Raw genomic sequence first — 22,895 nt, forward strand, 5'->3', positions numbered from 1 at the left:
TTGTTGGTTTGGTATAATTGTTTTGCTACAAATCAGCACTGTCCTTGAATAATTAATCGTACTCTAAATGATGGACATAATTGTCATTTCACTTTAAAATTTAGTGGATGTATAGAAGAATCACCTCCCATTATAGTCTATACTTAATATTCTTTTCGTACGTTAGGAAATATTTAGTATTTCGGAATACTTGGAAATATTACAAGGAGTGATGTGTTTTGATTCGGTTGTTTCTGTTGTAATCTTCTGTTTACCGGACATCAGAAAGCCGTCGCATCATTACCGATTCAACACCGACGCCTATCTCTCTCTCTCCGGAAAAACCCTAATTCGCATGAATACTCTAATTTATTGTCCAAGAATCCCCTTTGATCTATTACATACATATTTCATTTGACGTATTAATTTATCACCTCTAAATCAGCATGTCATCGGAGATCGAGGTCGAAGAAAATACAGATCCTACTGCTGCCGGAAATGGCAACGGAGCGGCCGAGGGAGGAGTGGGAGTGCCAGAGGAAAGCTTGAAGAATGACATTTACACTGCTGCAGCGTATGGTGATTTGGAGAAGCTTCGAAATTTGGTCGAGACAGAAGGTTGCTCCATTAACAAGCCTGATGATCAGGGATATCGCGCTTTGCAGTGGGCCGCCCTTAACAATCGTGTCGCTGCTGCTCAATACATCGTCGAGGTTTTCCCTCTTTTCCTCTGTTTCTATCTTCGCTCATGAAGATGTATACAATACTACAAGTTATGTAGTATATACACTCGTGATCAGTTTTATCTCAGCAATCCTCCACTTTACCTTTACTGGATAGAGTGATCCAAAAAGGATATCAGTAAAAGAAGCTTAAGCTAATATTATCAGTCACATACATGATATCAATTACAAATTGTTGTAAATAGTGATCAATGGATTGACGGATTGATCACTCTCTTTATTGACTTTTAGATGCCAAAGAGTTGTCATTCAACTGCTTCTCCTTCATTCTATTCATATATACTATGGTATTCTTTTTCATCTTTCTGTTTATGTGGTATTAACTTCATTTGAACGAAACTTTCAGCATGGTGCAGATGTGAATGCAGTGGATGTCAGTGGTCAAACAGCATTACATTGGAGTGCTGTTAGGGGAGCCATTCAGATTGCAGATCTTTTGCTTGAGGAAGGTGCTCGGGTTAATGCAGCTGATGTATTTGGATACCAGGTTCGTATTTCATTTTACACGTTATGGCATATGAATTCATTTCAGTTTCATGGATTCAATTTAGGGCATTGTGAACAAAGATTCTATTTCATTATCAATTTTGAATTTATTACAGGCCACTCATGTTGCTGCACAGTATGGTCAAACAGCTTATCTGTATCACATGGTCACAAAATGGAATGCAGATCCAGATATTCCTGATAAAGAAGGAAGAAGCCCTTTACATTGGTACTTGAATCTCTTCATTCTACTATAAATTCCAACTCTAATATGGACTATATTGCCCCTTAATTCAAGAGTTTGTTTTGTAGGGCTGCATATAAAGGTTTTGCAGATAGTATACGTCTTCTTCTCTTTCTGGATGCATACAGAGGGCGTCCAGACAAAGAAGGTATTATTGTATTATAATATATATGTATTTGCTGCAATTGTATTTTAAACAATTTTGATCCATCATTTTTGTTTGTGAGATAGTTGCTTACAATTACATTATGCAATTTTAGGTTGTACACCTCTACATTGGGCTGCAATCAGGGGACACTTAGAAGCATGCACAGTATTAGTGCAAGCAGGAAAGAAAGATGATTTAATGGTGACTGATAATACTGGCCTTACACCTGCACAACTTGCTTCTGATAAAAATCATCGACAAGTTGCATTTTTCCTTGTAGGTATTCCTTAATAATAATAATAATAATAATAATAATAATAATAATAATAATACCTGTAAATAAATAAATATATATGTATTTCTTGCTGCAATTCTTCCCCTCTTTAGTAGCATTATTTCCATTTTTTGGACACTTATCACCAAAATTAGAGATGTCAGAACTCAGAACATGAAATAACCACTTTTTTGAGAAACTATCACAACATAGTCATTTTCTAATTATTTCGCTGAATAATAGGTATTTTTTGCAAAATATGAATGCTTTTTGTAATTTTTTTTATTTGGGTTTAATCTCATAAAAGACCTTATATTTTATGTTTTTTTCGGATTAAACCTCAACTTTATTTTTTGCCTGAAAAATACCTTGTATTTTTTCATTTTTTCCGAAAAAAAACCTCAACTTTGTTTTTTTTATTTTTTATTTTTTTCTGAAAAAAACCTCAAATTTGTGTTTTTTTTTTTCCGGAAAAAACCCTCAACCTTCTAACTGCTTCCAAATAAACCCTCAAATTTTTTAGTTTTCTCGAAAAAACCCTCACATTTTACAATTTTTTTTTGGAAAAAAACTACTAAAAGGGCCAGATCGGAAAAAAAATGAAAAAAAAACAAGGTCTTTTTTAGGCAAAAAATAAATTTGAGGCTTAATCCGGTAAAAACACAAAATATAAGTTTTTTTTTTTATGAGATTAACCCTTTTTTTGGCAAAAATACCAATTATTTAGCGAAATAAATAGAAAATGAACATAGGCACCATTTATAAAGCAATTCCAGTGGTTTCTTAATATTCTCGATAAATATTGATAATTTTGCAAAACAATACGTTTTTATTTCCTAAAAACATTTAGAAAAGTAATTGTGTAGCTCAAAATATTTATTATGTTTTCCACTGTTTTAAGTCATCTAAATTAATGACCCTTCTTAGTGCTCTTCTACATAATATGTCTTATCACAATAATATTTTCCTTTTTTTTTATCAATCACCTTATTATATATTATATATATTCTACAGGGTAATGCTAGGAAGTTGCTTGAAAAGCGTTACGAGGGTATATTTGGAAAACTAACAAAACTAGGGCTAGCACCAGCACTTCTGTTTGTAATATTTGTGCTACTTTTGACCTATATCAATTCAGTCATCATGGGTATTTACACTTTTCAAACCTCTCAAATAAATTAATAATTCTAAGGTGTGATTAAATACTTCTTTATATTCTTATAATAATAATAGTATTTCTTAATTCTTATTGTCTGCAGCTTCAAATTTACCAAAATTAACAGCTGGTTCTGCATTTTTTGCATGGATTGGTGTCACATTAGCAAGTGCAGGATTAATTCTTTTCTATCGCTGTAGCTGGTAAACTTATATTATATTTATTTAAACTTATATTATATTTATTTTTACTCTTGAATTTTATAATATTAACTTCAATATTTTATAAAAAATGACATGTTCATGATGTTGGTGGCCTTTGTGGTTTTTGTAGCAAAGATCCAGGTTACATTAAAGCCAACAGGAATGAGTCCAAAGATACAAGAGATGACGTAAGCTTGTGTTATAAATAAACCTCACCATTGTGCATAAAGATAATATTTTATTTTTCTCTCTTAATGGTCATACAAAAGGTAAATTGCATAAAATAGCAATGTACTTTGCTTTTATCAATTAATAAATTCAATTTTTTTGTTTGTATTGAGTAGGAGCCTTTACTTAAGCTTGAGGTGCTGGACCCAGCTTTGCTAGCTGGCAATTGGAATCAACTCTGTGCAACTTGTAAGGTAATACCATAGATGATGCATCCCAAATGTTTCTCCTTTTTTTTTTTTTTTTTTTTTAATTTATATTTATTATTTTATTTATGAATTTTGATAAATTAGATTGTTCGACCTCTTCGAGCAAAGCATTGTTCAACATGTGAGCGTTGTGTTGAACAATTTGACCATCACTGCCCTTGGGTATCTAATTGCGTCGGGAAGGTTTGTATTTTTTTATAAAAAAATTACAAATTTTAATTATTTTAATCTTGCCAATTGCCATTGACCCAATTTTTTTTTTTTCAATTTCAGAAAAACAAATGGGATTTTTTGGTTTTTCTTGTTCTCGAAGTTTTTGCCATGTTGATAACTGGCACAGTTGCCCTAACAAGTATGGTTTCTCACTTTCTCTCTTCATTTATTTGTTTATTAATTAAAAAAAAAAGTAGATTACTATTTTTTTTTTTTTACATGTATTAATAATAGTATTGATTTTGATGTAGGAATTGTGAAGGATCCATTGGCTCCATCTTCTTTTGGGGGGTGGTTGCAACATGTTGGTAATCAACATCTTGGTGTTCTATTATTTCTACTTTCAGATTTTTCACTCTTGATTGGTGTCGCAGCTTTAACTTGTATGCAAATTTCTCAGGTATTTTTTTTCCCCCTTTTTCCCATTTATTAAATTATATTATTATTATTATTATAAAATCAATTTATTTTTTTAATTGGTGAAAGGTGGGTCGAAATATCACAACAAACGAAATGGCAAACATGATGCGATACAACTACTTAAGAGGAAACGGAGGTCGATTCAGAAACCCATACGATCACGGCTGCAAGAAAAACTGCTCCGATTTCTTAATCAACGGTTACAACGAAGACATCGAGGTCGCAGAAGAACCCTCCGCCGCCGCCGCCGATCAATTCGACGGCATCAACATGATGCCGATGACTGCTTCGAGTCTAGCCCTAAACTTACAAAACGGAGGACCTATTGCTTCAGCCGCCGCCGCCGCTGCTGCCGCCGGTGGTGGTGGTGGTGGTTATTCTCATCAAACGAACGGAAACGGCCACCATGTTCATTCTCCTGGTTGTAGCCATGGTAAGCCGAAAACGGAGTCGGTGCCTTTAGGGTTAGGGTTAGGGTTAGGTCGAGGTTCGCGATCTAGGGTGGCGTTATGATTATATATGCTTTTTTTCCTCTATATGGTACACAGATCAGGGGTAAAGTGGTAAATCATTCTTTCTAGAGTTGAGTTATACATTGAAATATTTTGTATACATCGATTTTTTAATCAAGCAACAATAGAAGTTTTTAGTGGATATGACTTTTCATAAACAAGAACAACTGAACAAGGAATATATTTTTGTTTAAGGTTAACTAATTATTAGCATGAAATAGCAATGTACTTTACTTTTTTTTTTAATCAATATAGCAATTTAGAACTCAATATATAGCAATGTACTTATATTTTATTTACACATAATAGCAACATACTTACAATTCTTTAAACATATAGCAATATACTTATACTTTTTTTACTGATATAATAACAATATGTAACAAACAACGTATTTCTTTACTGATAGTAGGAAATAGTAACAAAGAAAGTACAAGTTAAGGCATTGTGTACAAAATCCAAAATCACTTTCTACCAAATCAACATTGGTTACATAATTAAGAGTACACACCAAATGAATAAAACTTGCAAGCCAAAACAACAAAAATAACTCTATATGACCTTAAAGACAAATACTTTAAAAAATCAAAGTATTTTTCACCAATTTACGTAACTACCCCTCCGTGTTATCTACTATGTTTTGTCCTGATAATTACAACTCACCTGCAATAGTACCTTGCAGAATAGATCGTATCAGTTTCTAGCTCGAGAGAAAGGTTAAAAAAGGGTATGATTGTCATTTTACAACCAAATTAAGAAATCAATAGGGCACCATGTGAAAAACTATAACATGGCAGTGAGGGTATAATTGTCATTGTCACAAGGACATGAACAAATTACGTAGAAAAACGGTAATGTGTGTGCATGAGTAAGATGCTAAAATGTGGACGTCGTAAGATTGTCTGTTGTGAAATGTCTAAAATGCCCCTTAAAAATGGCTTGTAATGATGATAATGGCAAATGGGTGGAAATATCAGTTTCTACCTCAGACTTGAAGGTTTGTTTGGTTTAAATGGAATCGAATGACAAAGGAACGGAATGAGTAAGAGAATGGAATGAACCATTACATTCCAGTATCATGTTTGGTAGGCAAATAGAAATAGAAAAAGTCATTTAATAGTTGAATCTGAATTAAATTCATAAATAAACACAAAATATTCTTCGATTTAAATAAATTATTATTCATATTGAAAAAAAAAAGTATTATATGTTCATTTTGAATGTATTTTAAATATTTATTAAGTCGTTAAAAAAGATCATTAAGAGTAGAATTGTCATTGTTACAAGAAAATCAAGAATCAAGAACAGAACATGTGCACAAGAGGATGTTAGATTTTGACACACGAAAATTATGTAACAAAGACATGTTATAAGGCATTTATCATTGGACCATTAGTTAATGTCGAAAATACCCTTTGATGAGAAAGGGGGTCTTGCCAAAAATGAGATTTTATGATCAATATAAGACAACTCCTAATGAAAATTGTTGAAAGTTTTTGTGAGACATAGGTAGTAACAATGAAAAAAATGGTTGACTACAAGCAAATGTGCTAAATACCCTTCAACAACAACAAACCACGGGAATCTTGTGGATCCACATAAGTATGTCCAATTCTCTATCACAATTAAAATGGGCAAGAAAGTAATTTTAGATAGAAGAATTACCAAGTAGTTGGACGTGGAACAAGAAGCACCCGTTTTCCTTTTGCATGTAATAACCGGATCTTGAAATGGCACTCATTGTGCATGTTCAAAGGCGTAAAACAACTTAGAAACTCGTCTTCGAAGCAATGGTTCTAATCTAAAAGAAGGAACACCACTTTGCCATCTTTTCACTTCATACATTTCATGCCATGCTTGTACTATCTCATCAATATCAAAACCTAAACCTAAAGAACATAAGAACTTAAGGTCAAAACTTGCTTCCAAAAAAGGGCTCCATATGATTCATTTGGTTCCATTTTTTTAAAAACACCCAAAATGGTTGCCTATAAAATTAATAAAGGTCGTGTTTTTTTTCATTAAGTGTTGTCCAGATAACTGATGTTTAAAAAATAAATGGAAAAATAACCACACTTGGAAAAAAGGAAAAGAAATGAGAAATTTTTTGTAAAAAAGTTACGACTTAATGGGGAAAGTCTCATTTCCATGACTTTATCTATTAAAACGTTCTTGCTGCATTAAGTCAAATAAAAAGTTAAAATGGTCATTTCCCACATCTAAACAATTCATACGGTCCAAAAAAATAAACAATCTTTGTGTATACAACAAACAACATTTATCCATACAACAGTTATTGTGGAAAACAAAGTGTTATACACAAAAACTGTTTCTTTGTTGGACTGTCTACATGTGAGTAAATCACTATTTTGCCCTTTTAATACTCCAACAACCAAGTTCCACCATATTGTCAAGTAATTGATTCCGACAATATGGATAGGATTTTTGTACTTTTTTACCTCGAATTAACGTAAAAATTTCAAGAAAAATAAAGAACCAAAATACCTTGTGGTGCATCGACATTAGAACAATGATTCTTTATCATAACAGCAATATCCGTATGAGAAACACCCGCAACTTCAAATTTTTCAACAGCAATCTCCAAACATTCATGCCAAAAATCAAGCCCTAATTTATACTCCATACTTGATCTTTCATAAAGCATAGTTCCCCACAAAACATTTATCAAAGACCTCATATTTCCACCTTCATTTTTATCACTTTCCTCCCACATTCCCATACCCTTTTCCATATTTTCTTCCGCTTTATTATAAAGTTCAATAACATCACTCGAATCCCACTTTTGAATATCATCATTTTTCTCAATCTCATAATACCAACGTATTTTCGCCTTCTCAAATTCTTCATGTCCCAAAGCCAAAAAACCTTCATAAAAATCAGGCTTCACTTTGATTGCTTTTTCATACATCTCACCAGCTTTTGAATACTCATTTTGTGCCCATTCGTATAAATCTTTTTTTGATTCTTCAAAAACCCTTTTTCTCGCTTTTGACATATGCACATTTCCACAATTAAACAAAGCCAAAGCTGCCATTTCTTGAAACTTATCGGCTGCTTTATTAAAAAGTTCTTGAGATTCTTCACTTGTTAACGCATCGTCCATAGCTTCCATGTACAACTTCATACCAATTTCATGAAGATCCAAATACGAATCTGAATTAAACCCGACATAGTTCTTGAAAACCTCTGAAAATTCTAGAATCCAATCATCGATACAAGATTTTGAATTTAAAAGCTTTTTCTTCTTTTCTTGCCTTCTAAAATGGTCGAAAAATGGATTTTGCTCAGGGTTGACTTCTATGATGTGAAGTTTGACCGAAGTTTGATCCGAAAGTGATTCCGCCCATCTTAATTCTTCGTTTGTGGTAATTGTGACCATATCGCCCTCTTGATCTTGATATTTTATTAAAACAGCTCGTGAAAGTGGAAATCGTTCGAATATAATTTCTCTTAATTCCAAAACATCGCAATTAATTGGAATTTTTGCCCATCTTATATCGTCCCCATAGACCAATTTTATACTCCTTTTTGGCTTGTTTTCTTTGCTAAATTTGCTTATTTTTTCATCCACAACCAACTTATCTTCGGTTTCTTTCTCCTCAATCTTGTCTTCTTTTTCATCCATATGCTCAAGTTTTTCACTTTTTTCATCCACAACAACCAACTTATGTTTGGTTTCTTTCTCTTCAATCTTGTCCACTTTTTCATCCATATGCTCAAGTTTTTCACTTTTTTCTTCTTCATTGACAATGAGATTTTTTGGCTCTATAAGTGATTTCACTCTATGGGCAATCTCAATTGCCATGATGTTTTTTGGTTCCATATTTAACACAAGATTAACATCTTTTAAAGCCAAATCAAGTCTATCTAAAGCCTCATAACACCTAGCTCGTTTCAAAAGTGCTTTACTATATTTTGGTGTAACTTCAAGGGCTAAATTACACTCATGAATAGCCCTTGGGAATTCGGTGATACCCATTTGCATGTAGCATGATGCAATGTTGGTTTGGAGATAAGAGACTGTTATGTGGTTTTTGGGAAGCAATTTGAGGGCTTTTTGGTAAATTGATATGGCACCTTCGTAATCTTTCTTTTGAAATAATTTGTTTCCCTCTTCTTTGTGTTCTTGTGCCATGGAAATGAAAATGATGGTGTCATTATCGTATTTATTTTTTCCTGACTTTTTACCCATTGTAGAACTAATGACAAAACTAGCTCAAGACATAAACAACCAAAAAGATGAAGTTTCTTGAAAATCGTGGGGTTTTTCAAGAATCAAGACAAAGTAATGTTATAGATCCTAATTCAAATCCTAAACATCAATTAATCGACTTGTAATAAAACCCAAAAGACCCATGTACCTTGGATTAATGTATCTCCAAATTCACAATAAAATCTCACACAGAAACACCTTCACCGTGTGTGAGAAACTTCAAGAACTGAAAAAGCTTATTTCTTGAAATCATTTGGCCTTTTCAAGATAGCAATTACGTATCTCCAAACCCACAAGAAATTTTCACACATAAACACCTTCACTGTGTGAGAAACTTCAAGAACTGAAAAAGATTAGTTCTTGAAAACGCTTGGTTATTTCAAGATAAGTAATGTTATAAAGCTTAATCCAAATCCAACATCAATAAACTCACAACAAACCAAAACGACCCCGTTTCCTTGGATTATATATCTTCAAACCCACAAGATTATTTCACGCAGAACACCCTCACTGTGTGAAAGTTAAGATTCTAATAGCTTAAACCAAACTTGTACGTAAACCAAAACTAAAAATCCCAACTTGCTTTTTTCTCTCAAAAACTGCACTATTGTTGCTTGTGAGATCGAAATATGAAAAGAAAAGGGGAAAAAAATTCTAAAGGGAGAGATGATGATTCGTACGCAACCACCAGTCAAACTCTCTCTTGAAAATCGATATTAATCTAAATGCCTTAATGGAAAATTTGAGAAACATCAAAGGAAATGAATGGAGCTAAAAAAACTTATCTGGAGTGAGACAAAATGTGATCTTTGAAGAACATCGAAAATTTGTGGAGCAGAGAAAAAAGCTTGCGTTCTTGAGCTTCTAATATTCGTTTTGGATGTGAAGCTCTGTTGGGAAGGTAATATTTACTGTTTACTTTTTAAATTGATTTAAATTTATGTAATAAACGTTTAAGATTAATGACGTAACGGCTAACATTGCATAAAAGTTAAAGAAAAGGTAATGAGAGAATTTTATTTTTAATTTATTTTTTGGAAATAGAATTAAATAATTCTTGAAAATCTTAGAGAATAAGAAGTGCAAGGAAAGTGGTCCCATAGTTCCCGTGAACTCCAAGATTGTTGGGTCCTGTTTTATATAAAAAAATTTAGGGTTTTTTTTATCAAAATAATATTATTGTCTTGTTTTATTTTGATTCTAGATTTTAGATGTTATGTTAACATACATTTACTTAAATTTTAAGAAGACAAAATTGCAAAAATGGTCCCTGTGGTATGTATTTTTTTTGGGTTTTGGTCCAAACCATGAGTTTTTTGGGTTGATGGTCATTTTAAGCTAGTTTGCTTGTAGTTTTGGTCCCTGTTCAAACTAAAAAGACTATTATACCCTTAATTAATTTATTTTTCATTTTTCTTTTACCTTTTAAAATTGTTATTATTATTAAATATAAAAGTGGCCCCACTTATCCTCTCTCTCTCTCTCTCTCTCTCTCTCTCTCTCTCTCTCTCTCTCTGGCGAGGCTAGAGGGGGCAAGAGCCCTCGTTCTTCCTTCCTATCCTATCGTGATACACCACCCATAAACACCCCCTGTTGCTGCGGTGACTTTTCTTCTGTGCTTGCGCTACTGGATCAGCAGGAAGGAAATCTAGGGAAGCCGCTGGAGCAGCCTCCCTCACCACCATAGACGGCTGCCACTGCCTCCACCTCCCTTCTCATTCACAATTTGCTACCAAGCACCCTAAATGTCGAAAGTTTCAGTTGTTTTGTTTCTCCCGGTTTATTGTTGCCAGCGACGAGGTGAGAGGACCAAGGAGAGCTCGATAGATATCGACTCCTTTCCCCTCCTCGGTATTTACCAGCCACACCAAAACTTCCATGTATGAAGACGAAGATGCTGACCCATTCTTCAACCCTCGAGCTTCAAGCCTCGAAATGGAACACATTTTATCGAGATTCATCTCCGGGGATGGTGATAATTCAAGCTCTCATCAGAATATAGGTCAAATTCGGGGAAACGACCCCTCCCCCCCCCCCCCATTTATGGATCCTATGAAGTAGGAACGACCGAGATCCATGGATAAATTTCGAAGTGATGATGGCAGTGTCAAAGGGGTTTGAAAATCGAATGGCTTTCTCATCAGCTTCACATTCATCTTTGATACCACTGTCTCTTATCCCTGAAAACGAAGGCAAAACCATGGGAATGAGTGGTGTTGGTGCACACAACAATGGATGTTTTGGTCAAGCTCATCCAAGAGCTACTGGCTATGGCTTTCCTGTTTTCCTTACCCTCTTCCCTTTGCTTGTTGTTGCGAAGAAATGCTCCTGTCTGTGGCAGCCGTCTGATATCATCGTAATTATGCCAATTTGAATGTGGTGTTGTTCTGTTCTTCCTGTTTGCTACCTTGGCCTTGACAGTATCATCGTAATTATGCCAAAAAAAAGTGTTTTCCCCTAAAATTGCAACGATGGTGGTCGCTGGTTGTTGCAGCGATGGTGGTCGTTGGTGATTGCAGTGGCGGAATACGAGAATTAGATGACAACGGTGTTGGCCGATTCCGACGATGGGTGTGGTCGACTGTTGAAGGAGATTGAACAGAGGAGAAACGCTTGTGGATCCAATTTTGACTTTATCATTCAAACATTGTTCATTCATCCATCCATGAGAGAGAGAGAGAGAGGAGGTGGGCCCAAATTTATTATTTATTTTCTTTTTCATTTAAATTAAATGGAAAAAAACATAAAAAATAAATCAGAAGGGCATTACAGTCATTTCAATTTACCGAGTGACCAAAATCACAAACAAACCACTTCAAAAGGACCACCAATCCAAAAAAGTCGTTGTTTGGACTAAAACCCCAAAAAAATACATACCACAAGGACCATTTTTGCAGTTTTGTCTTTAAGAAAAGGTAACGATGATGTCAAAAGATGCAGGAAATGGTAAAAGCAAATTTGGCATCAAAACTATAAATCAATAAATAATGGTTACTATTTTGTTAAATACAAAATTGGCTTTTGAAGGCGATTAAGGTTTCTTTTTGAATCGATATTAATCTACAATTGATGCTATGTGGATGTGTCTTCGTGTTAAAGTTGATGTTTGTGTTTCATTTTGAGAAAGTTAACATGTCCGAATCATATGAAATATAACTATATTTTTCTATTTAAATTTATTAATATATATTGGGCAATACCTATTTAAATATTTATTCATTGACAATTAAAAAAGTTGTCCAAACCAGGGACGGACCGAGGATTTCGTAGTAGGTGTTGCCGGTGGCACGTAGGTGTTGTCGGTGACACATTTTTCCTTTTACGTAGTGGCACAAATGTAGAGAAAACGAAAATTTCGAAAATTTTTACACTGTATCCAAAAAAATAAGGTGTTGCCGGTGCCACTATGGGCACCATAGTGGAACCGTCCCTGGTCCAAACCAATGATAATTTTTTTTATTAATATATATATTTTGAGCAACGTGTATTCAAATATTCTAATTTCTGTTTATTTGGATAAAATAACATCTTTAATTTTTTTTTTAATTTTTTATGCATTGACAAGGCTTGTACATATTTTAATTATGGTATTATATAACGATTCGATGCTTAAGTAAGCTAAGATATTGTAGTATTGTACTTACCTTTCGGACATAATGTTAAAATTAATACATTACATAAATTTAAGATAAAAAAATTGGGATAATGACTTAAAAATGTAATATATTTTTCGATTTGTACACATTTGGTCACTGAGTTTTTTTTTCGTCCACATTTACCCCTTTCAACTTGTTAAACTGTACACATTTAGTCCGTATGACCGACTACTTCAAGTTAGCCGGTAAAAATGACTTAATATGATAATATATTTCTCACTTTGTACACATTTAGTCCTTTATATATATATATATATATATATATATATATATATATATTGCAAAATAAGTTATTTTTGTTTTTGTACTCATTCAGTACTTATGAATGATTTCTTTAAGTTTTTCTCACGACATCTTACGTGTGATAGACATATGGTGGTAGGATGGGTTGATGCGGTCGTGCTATATGTTGTAGGCCAAGATACCTGGTGTGGGCCGGCTGTAAGCCGTAGGCACGGAGGCTCGAGAAGAGCGGTTGGGTTAAGGCGACAGACCAACAAACCCTGGGTATTCCAGTACGATGACTAATTGGATCTGTTGCATGTTGGCATTCTAGTCCGATAACTGATTGGGCCGATGTATTCCAATCTGATGAGTGTGGGCCCGTTATGCATGATAATACGTTTGTTGTATCGGATATTTTGGGGGAAACTCGTTAAACCTTTGAGTTTACTCAGTTGTTTATGTTTTCAGGTTCTATCGTTGATCGTGAGAAGGCAAAGACAGGACTGTACACACTCATCAACAGTATTGAGGATTCCGCGTTTCCTATATTACTTTGATTTCGATAAATGTATTTTGGAATAAGCGTTTTTTCTTAATAATAGATTTATAATTAGAGAGTTTTGCCTTATTTAAAAATGAAGTTTTTTTGGACTGAATGAGTACAAAAACAAAAATGACTTATTTTGAAACAAAAAAATATTAAGGACTAAATGTGTACAAAAATATCAAGGACTAAATGTGTACAAAATGAGAAATATATTACCCTATTAAGTCATTTTTTTCGGCTAATCTGGAGTAACCGGTAATAAGGACTGAATGTGTACAGTTTAACAAGTTGAAGGGATAAATGTGGACAAAAAAAACTCAATGACCAAATTTGTACAAATCCAATAATATATTACCCTTTTAAGTCATTATCCCAAAAAAATTAGCATAAAATACATGAATCATGTGATACATTATATCCTTTTTAAGTGCATTTAATTATTTTTATTAAAAGGATTGGGTGTAAATCATAAGGATGGGATGTAAAACGTTATCTACTTTAAGCCACACATGTCAGGTGACCCTATTGTCGTCTGTCGACTTAACAGAATTCTACCAAAACTGCATTTGTACCCTGATATCAACTGCCAACGGTTACATGTCTAACGGCCAATCAATTTCACTCCGTTAGTCAAAGTCAAACTATCAACAAATATGCTTAACTCAACCTACAAGCCAAGACACCTCCCCAAGCCCATTAATATTTTATTTAGGACTTTTCTTCGTATTTAAGTTTCCCAGTTTTCAGTTATATCTTTATGATATAAAAATAGAGTAAATTACAGTATTGGTCCTTTTGGTTACACGTATAATCTTATTTGTTTTTTTTTAAATGATGATGAATACATATAATTGTAGACTTCAACTTTATACTTGATACATGTCACACGTCATTTAAAAAGAATACCTAAGACAGTAAAATCGACTTGTGAGTGCATGAGTTTTAGACCCTAAATAGTATTTGAAAATATGTTTTCTTATCTCATTCCTTCAAATGAATGACTTTCAAAATACATTTACTTTCCAAAAGTTTTTCTATAGCATGACTCACTTTGTCAAAATTTTGTCTTTTAAACAAAAGTCTTTACATTAAAAGACATTTCAAAACTAGTTCCTTATACTAAAATCTAAAGCCAAAAGCATGTTTCAAGGTTATAGAAAATAGCTTTAAACATTTATTCTCAATTTATGCACCAAATCAAAATACTCACTCCAAATCAGTCGAATAGTTAAAATATTATAACTTATAAAATGTACAAAAAGCCCAAGTGCATATAGCTCAAATTATGAAAATAGTCAAAAATGCTTCACCTAAAATATACAATTACTTAAATAGTGAAAATACTCACGACCTAAAACATATTGAACCAAAAACTCAACAGGTCCAAAACATACTTGCACTTCTCTTGTAGTGTAAGAAGACCGATCAACTCCTTCTATGATCCCCTCAAAGGACCATAATATACCTCAAGATAGAATATATTTCATCCCTTGATGCGATACTTCGCTTCCAAGGTTGCTACCTTGTTTGAAGCTTGTTCCCAATGTTTGAATATGGTGGTTTTTATATAACACTCAACAGAAGCAATAAAAAAAACATGCCCATCATAGCACCGTGGATCTTATTCTAGGAACCAGTAGCAACAAAAATCAACAACCAGAGCTAAATGTATACCTTTATTTTGTCAACTTTTCTATGTTTCTTTTGGATGAACGAATACCCAAACCGAAGATCCTCTAATGTAGGAACACCTGAGATCAAGATCTAGCAAAATGACACAATTTCTCCTATTTTCTTTGGCCAAAACCGAGACCACCTTACATAGGTGAGGAGGTTGTCGATTCATATATATTTAAAATCAGTTATAAGGTTGAGAATTTTTATACCCATATCTCTTTTGAGTGTTATCTTTATCTCCTAATTTGAATTAGAGATAATTACACTCAAACCATTGTACTAATTAAGTTTTTGTTTAACTCATAACAAGATGGCAAGTTAATAAACTAGTCCTTCTAGATTATGTTTTGTCATTTTATGCTTAAATCATGTCGTGTGTATAACCTAAAATGACCATTTTATTTATAGAAATATCACACACTTTTCATGACCATGATCATACTTCCAATAGTCTCCCACTTGCATATCTCATAACAACTATGTAGTCTTAAATTTCTTAAACCTAGCACGGTGTATGTCATTAAAGACTATTGATGTACCCATACCCTTGTAGGTATGAAAAGTTCTTAGACAAGCGATCAAATATTCATTTGTTCTACAAGATATCCATATTAATGTAACGCATAAAGCTTATCAATCTCAGAAATTCAAGATTATGTTTCCTAATAGAGATTTATGTCGACCACAACAGACTCCACGATTGATCAATTATTAATTCAGTCTAAGAACAACCATGTATTTGATGTAAACACCAAATCATCGAGGGGCCCATGGGCATTGCTTATTCTATTATGACGGAAGGAACAAATAAACTTTGAATACAATGACACACTCAGTCATCATGGCATACCTGGACATTCCGTGTATTGATGTCATTTACAGAAAATATTGGAGAGCACCAAAACATAACATAACATAACATTATATATAACTAAGAATCTCATGCATCTCCATTTAAAGAATATAATATATTACAATCTTAGAATTAATTACTCATGACAATTTTCATTAAGTAATATTTAAGTGTAGGTTACTCTCATACTTAATCTCCTTTAAGTACATATGAGTGTCAATCACATATCTAAGTAATGTCCATCTCCATGGACAATCTTGTTGGAAATGTGTATCCGATGGCATCATTAATTGTTGTAACTTTGCGAATAATAACAAAGTCCTTTTTGGGTTGTCCTCAAGAGCAAAAATAACTAGAATTAGATTTAAGAGGTTGAGGAAGATAGCTTATTAATTTATTACATCTTAATAAATTAATTACAAACTAGTTAAAATTAATTAGAATTAATTTGGGATTAATTAGAATAATTTTGAAGGTGTAAGGACTGAATGTTAATTTTTCAATAGTTGAACAAAATGAACGAGCTCCCTTAGGGGTGAACGGTTTCTGGAGATTCCAAAAGGCTTCTAGAATCTTTCTAGATAATAGATGTGACAACTCAGGAAATACTCCCCCAACCGTCGTCGACAACCAACGTCAACACACGATAATACAACCTTGAAAACGCCAAAATTTTCAACCATGACTCTTATTAACATCAAACCATAGGCTCAAAAATAAGTGCACAAAAAGGCGTCACTTTGCGACCAGGTTAACATATTTAGATTTTACACGTTATCGCAAATTCAGAAATATAAGTTTCGCAGGAATCCAACACGGCATAAACGAAATATGACATTTATAAGAATAAATGTTCGCCATACTTAAAAAGTTACAATGACGAAAACTACAAAGAGATTGGTCAACTTTTGGGAAAATTCGCCAACTAGGGAAATGTAGTACTACTTAAAGTAGGAATCATGAGACAACGCCTAAAACGGACATCATATAAGAGAGATATGATTTTAAACATTAATAAAAACAAGTCGAAAAACGAAGGTCAAAACTAGCCAAAACGACCAAAAGGAAAGTTGTAGAGAATAAAGAGATCTACACAAATATATAAGAGACGTCGGAAACGGAGTTCGTATGCGAGAGTTATGAATTTTCGAAGTTTAATTATCTCCAAACATCAAATACATTTGTATCGATACCTGCGATACAAAGAAACTGAGTGGGTCAGGTTGTGAAACCTGTTTTCAACCTACAATATTATAATTAAATTGTTATAATGATATAATTCACAATCAGACAATTAACCCAGTTACACATTCCTGTTATTCTCACTCCCTGATCCTAGACTGATGATCTCAAAGGATCTATTCTAAAGGATCTCTAAGTGAATAATATTGCGTCAGGGATTCCTTAGCAATATATGTTAATAAGACGACCATGGGGTGAACAGAGTACCCATAAGAATAATTAATTCATACTTATAGTTCGTAATCGTGTCCGTATGAGGTTCCTTAACATCTACATGTCGAGGACCTGCCCATGTATAGTTCAGTAACACCTACAGGTTGTAGACCTGTCTGTGTACGGTTCATCACTTCCTATAGGTCATAGACCTGCCCGCAAACAAGTTATTAACATCTACAGGTGGTAAACCTGCCCATGTATAATATCGATTAACACCTACGGGTTTTAAACATGTCTGTGTATGACTTGTAAACATCTACAAGTTGTGTACCTGCCCATGTTTGACTTATAAACATCTACATGTTGTGTACCTGCCCATTCTTGAATTATAAACATCTATAGTTGTGTACCTACCCATGTTTGACCCGACTTGTCTAGAATAGTCTGTGGTCATCATCAATACCCTACCAGGTGACTACATTGCTAGTCCGATAGTACAATAAAAGTCTCAGTCTCTCATCATTATTTTCATATCTTTTTACCCTTCACTACCCCATATGTTATAAGTATACATTTATGGTTAAATAAAATCAGATCATATAGTTTCATCTAAAACATAAGGTTTCAATCATAGATAATAGGCACACATAGCACTTAATTATCTAAATACTTTGTATCTTTGTGTAAGATGAAAGTAACTATGCACTCACTTGTTAAACGTGGATGACTGGTGATTTTTGTAGAGTTTCGCCTAACACCTTAGCTTTTCCTTTTGACGTGACCTAAGTATGATTAATACTAAGTCTTAGTCTTATATCTTTTATGACTAATGATAGTCTAGATTCCTCAACGGTCCCAATGTCTATTAATTTATAGCTGATAAAGAGCAACCGTGTAAGATTATATCGGAGGTAGGGTCCGTTTGGTATACAAAGTATATTGTTTGAAAATCCTAATTTAAACACCTCACTAATTCTAGCCTAGACATTACCCCTGTAAGTCGACCAATCAGTATTATGACATGAAATCACTGATAAATCTTATTTATAGATTCGTAATAATGACTATGAATATAAATATAAGTTACACTTAAATTAAGATAAGTGTAACTCGACTTACAAAGGTTTTAGCAAAAACCAGGATATTACGCGGGAAATGGAAGTGAATTTCCAAAACAAAGATCTATTTTGTTAGGCTCATAGCTACTCAAGAGCCTCACTAAAGTAGCCAAAATCCCTAGAAGATCGGGGTTAGAAGGGGGGAGGGTTTCCAAAGAAATGGAAGTGAATTAGTGAGTAAATGAGTCAAAGTTTGCATCTTATTTTGTTGGAATTTTGGAGGGGCTACACTCAGCGTAATATAGTGCTATGCTCAGTGTAACATTCCATTTAAAAAATAAAATAAATAAAATAAAATAAGTAAATAAATAAATAAAGATAATAATAATGACAAATAAATAAACATAAATAAATAAATAATAAGCCCTGAAATCCCGAGATGTAATATATATATCTTATATTTTATTTTATTTTAGCCTTAAATCATTATAATTTATCAGTGTTACCGATAAGGAGTTAAATGTGATAAATTCCACAATTGGGGTCCATATTGTAACATCAGGACTTGAAATGTAAAGGATTTTGTGAAGCAGGGGCTGTTTGGTAATTAATGGGCTTAGTTTGAAAAGGATTGGAGGGGGAGGGACTGAAAGTGTAGAAAATATGCAATGTTTGGAAATGACACGGGACTTGAACCCGTATCTTCCCTCCCGTTTTTAAGCTTCATCTAACCTAAAACCCTAACCCTAAGCATCCTCCCAGCCGCCACCTTATCACCCTTTATTCTCCAGCCGCCGCCCCTCCACCGATTGGAGCCGGAAGCCGGCAACCTTTCCGTTACCGGTGAAGACGAAGAGCCACGAACCGATGTCGTGTTAGTCTGGAAGAGCGAGAGAGCGAGGAACGTGGGTGCTGCTACTGCTGTTCGCAAGTTGGGTCGCCAACCTTCTTCTTCTCCATTTCTCTTCCACCGTTGCTTCTACCGCCGGCGACGATGAGGGCTATCGGGAGGATCCGTCGATACCGAATAGGGAAGCTGTCATCGAGCGGAAGTGGCAGATTGTTGCATCGTTCTCGCTAAGCTAAACCTCAACCCTTTTTCCCCGTGTTCCTTCTGTTGTAACGAACCTCTCCCGCTGATTGCTACGTCGCTGCTGCCCCGACGACCACCCTTTGATTCTCGTTGACGTCGCTGCCACCGTCGGCAGTGGGTGTGTTTATGTGTGTGTGTGTGTTTTGTGTAAGTATTCCATTGTGTTGAATGTAATTTTGCGTGTGTGTGTGTTTTGTGTGTATGGGTGTTGTTTTCTGTTTGCGTAATGGTGAGGTATGGCCGGAAAACGAAGAAGAAAAGCCACCAACACCGTGAGGTGGTGGCTGCCGCTTCCTGCCGCCGCCGGCCACCATTTTTGGTGGTTGTATTAGGTTTTTCATTGTTCTTTTGGTGCTAAAGTGTGTGTGTTGTAAGAAATTGTATGTGTATTGCATTGTTGGAATATTACTCAAACCGCCGACGTGTGTAGGTGGTTGTCGCCCCTACCGCCATGGACCTCTGCCAACCACCACTGCCCGAGGTGGCAGTGGGTGGTGCCCAATTTATTAATTATATATTTATTTGTTTAATTAGATAACCAATTAACTTTGTGGGTTGGAAACCCTAATTAGGGTTTATAAGACCCTAATATCAAGAAAACCCTAATTTTGGAGTTGGTCGGGACCCGCGTTAAAACTATTAATTAAAGCTAAAATAATAACTTAATAATTCCCCACAATTAACTTGATGATATATTGGACTTAATGGATTAAGTCCTTAATGGGTTTAGTGAGGAACACTAACCTTAATTATCATTTTATGTAAAAACCCTAGAATCGAGGAGCTTTACTTTGGGCAATAATCGGGCGTGTATTTGGGTTGTCGATTGGGTTATTATTTCAACCGAAAACGACTAAGTCAAACTTTATCAATCATACCCTTAAGTGATTAAGTCCTTAATGGGTTAAGTGTTCCTACTTAACCCTAATTGTCATTTCATGTGAAACCCTAATCGTCATTTCATGTGAAATGGTCTCTGTTGCATGTGACTATTGTTGGATTAATGTCTAAGTCCATAACTATATTTGGTATGTAGTTGACCCGACCCGACATGGTCCATTTGGGTTGCACTTCACTGGCACAATTTATATGGATAGTCTTTTGAGAATAGTATATTTATGATTTATATTAATATATTATAAGTTCTAATATATTAATATGGAATCATATTATTTAATTAGTATTGATCAAGAATTAATTTAGAATTAATTAAGTGATCAAAAAGAACTAATTAAATATGGACTCTTATATATATGGAATGGGCCAAGTTCATTTAGGTTGGGCTAAGCTTTCATGGATGGTCCATGGAGCTTTTAACCCATGGATCCTATGTAAATGAAAGGTCATGGGTATTAGGGTTTACATGGATGTAACCCTAATCCTCCATAATATATAAAGGGGTCCTTGGCTCACAAAATTGGCACAAGTGTGTGAAAATAAGAGTGGGCCGATTTTAGTGTGCATACATATTCTCTCAAGTTCTTCCAAGGTGTTTTGGTGATTTGTGATTCCATTTGAGGCTTCCAGACTATTGGGGCTAAGCTCTTAAAGCTTGAAGACATCAAGCTACATCAAAAGGTATGTCATCTAACTAGAACTTTGTAGTATAGGTGCTTCATAATATGCTAGTTAGGATGAAACCTTGGAATATTTAATATTTGTATGTATAATAGAGAAAACATAGATCCAAGGTTTATAGGGTTGCATGTACACCATAGGAGTGTTAGAATGCTCAAAACCCAACAGTGGTATCAGAGCCATGGGTTGTTTTCTGTTATATTGATGCAAATGTTTTATTTTCAAGTTGAAAAAAAAGGAAAAAAAAAAACATGACGTTTGTCAAATTTTAAGATAATTACTTGTTTTGTGAAAAACGAATTATTTGTAAAATTTGAATCATTTGTTATATGAGTTGAATTAGGTCAAATTTAGTAAAAGATAAAATGATATGATTATTTTATTAGTTTTAAAAGTTTGATCTAAATGTTTTAAGGAGTTACATATTTTGTCATAAAATTTTGGAGCTCAAAAGTTTTTTTTTAAGTTGTGATCTTAAGGGTTTTTGAAACTTCCATAAGTTATGGATATGAAAGTTTTTTTTTTAAAAAAAAATTTGATTCAAAGTTTTTATGGAGTTACAAAATTTGGTGTTAATGTTTTAAAGAATTTCATAACTTGTTCTTAAGTTATGGAACATGGAAAGTTTCATCATAAAACACCATTAATTCCATAAGTTATGGAATCCAAAGGTTTTCAAGAATTACAAAACTTGCCCTCAAGTTTTGGAATTTGAGAAAAGTTTTTTATGAAAAAAAGAATTGAATTCTAAAACTCTTGGGTTCATAACTTAAACAATTAATTAAATGGTTTTAATTTTGAGTTTAATAATTGGAATTATGATGTTTTGTTGAATAGTTCAAATTAACTCTTATGGACTTTATTAATAGTTAATTAAAGCGTTTAATTAAAAGAGTATTATTAAATCCATAAATAAAGATATGGTTTGAGTTTAATTAAATTAAAAGTTTCGTTTAATTAATAGATTAAACCACCAAGTATTTTAAATGTCTAAAATACACCCTTATACTATTATAATATTAAAAGTTTAATATATTATATGTATAAGAGCAAGTCGTCTTACCAATAGTAGGCCTCATTCACGAAGCCGGTCTATAAGGGGGGTATAAGGTTACTGCCTATAAAATGGCAGTTTAATGGGTGTCTACTCTCACCCACCGCTTCCTTGACCGGTGGAGGGTCGTTAGCCGAACGGGTAGGACAAGGACTATAATTCTCCCTTCATTAAAAGTATTAATGATAAATACTAAGTAACTAAACTCTTAATAATACCCAATCTTAGTTAGTTAGGAAAATGTGAATTTGGTGCTAACCCATGAAATTACACTTTCCACTTTGCTTAAGTCAGTTAGTGGAGCGTGTGTGGTTAACCGGCACACTAGCTTGATTTAACAAGGTAGGAAAAGGGTAACTTAATGTTTATCATAGTATCGGTGGAGCGTGTGTGGTTAACCGGCACATCGATTGAGGGGTAAATATTAAGGGTACCAAGTATATTTGCATGGTTATTCACACCTAGTTTTGTGATCCTCGGCATCCCAGTCACAAAACCTGAAGGGCACACTCGAGATTGAAACATGCCTTTGAAAAGTTCAATGAATCTCAAAAGAATCTAGGAGTTTCAAAAACCAATTAAAACCTAATAATACATTTTGTTTATCTTGGTGGAAATTGGTGAATCGTCATTCACCTACCTTCAAATATTTTATAGCTTGGATTACGGCATCCCTCTTCCAAGTTATGAAATAGTTTGTTGGGTCC

General features: G+C 33.9%; 2 protein-coding genes across 3 annotated transcripts; one reads left to right on the top strand and one right to left on the bottom strand.

Annotated features, from left to right (window-relative positions):
- The first annotated feature begins 159 nt into the window (after window positions 1–159).
- Window positions 160–5,033, top strand: LOC145125884 (protein S-acyltransferase 24-like). The gene is made up of 13 exons (XM_079061294.1): window positions 160–692; window positions 1,069–1,209; window positions 1,325–1,437; window positions 1,521–1,600; window positions 1,713–1,876; window positions 2,889–3,021; window positions 3,134–3,233; window positions 3,364–3,421; window positions 3,578–3,655; window positions 3,755–3,853; window positions 3,944–4,022; window positions 4,135–4,283; window positions 4,370–5,033. Exons 1-13 carry the CDS (start codon window positions 426–428, stop codon window positions 4,814–4,816), a joined length of 1,908 nt encoding a protein of 635 aa, XP_078917420.1. The 5' UTR covers window positions 160–425; the 3' UTR covers window positions 4,817–5,033.
- A 162-nt stretch (window positions 5,034–5,195) lies between these two features.
- LOC145124324 (protein PHOX4-like) lies at window positions 5,196–9,948 on the bottom strand. Of its 2 annotated transcripts, none has more exons than XM_079059618.1 (3): window positions 7,321–9,948; window positions 6,481–6,704; window positions 5,196–5,478 (listed from the first exon to the last, which is right to left on the bottom strand). In XM_079059618.1, exons 1-2 carry the CDS (start codon window positions 9,026–9,028, stop codon window positions 6,553–6,555), a joined length of 1,860 nt encoding a protein of 619 aa, XP_078915744.1. In that variant the 5' UTR covers window positions 9,029–9,948; the 3' UTR covers window positions 5,196–5,478; window positions 6,481–6,552. The 2 variants fall into 2 exon arrangements, with proteins under 2 accessions (XP_078915744.1, XP_078915743.1); XM_079059617.1 differs by having other exon boundaries at window positions 5,196–5,490.
- Between the last annotated feature and the right edge of the window lie 12,947 nt (window positions 9,949–22,895).

This window comes from Lactuca virosa, chromosome 7 (assembly GCF_052849685.1).
Source record: "Lactuca virosa cultivar CGN04683 chromosome 7, Lactuca_virosa_CGN04683_v6, whole genome shotgun sequence".
NCBI lineage: Eukaryota > Viridiplantae > Streptophyta > Magnoliopsida > Asterales > Asteraceae > Lactuca > Lactuca virosa.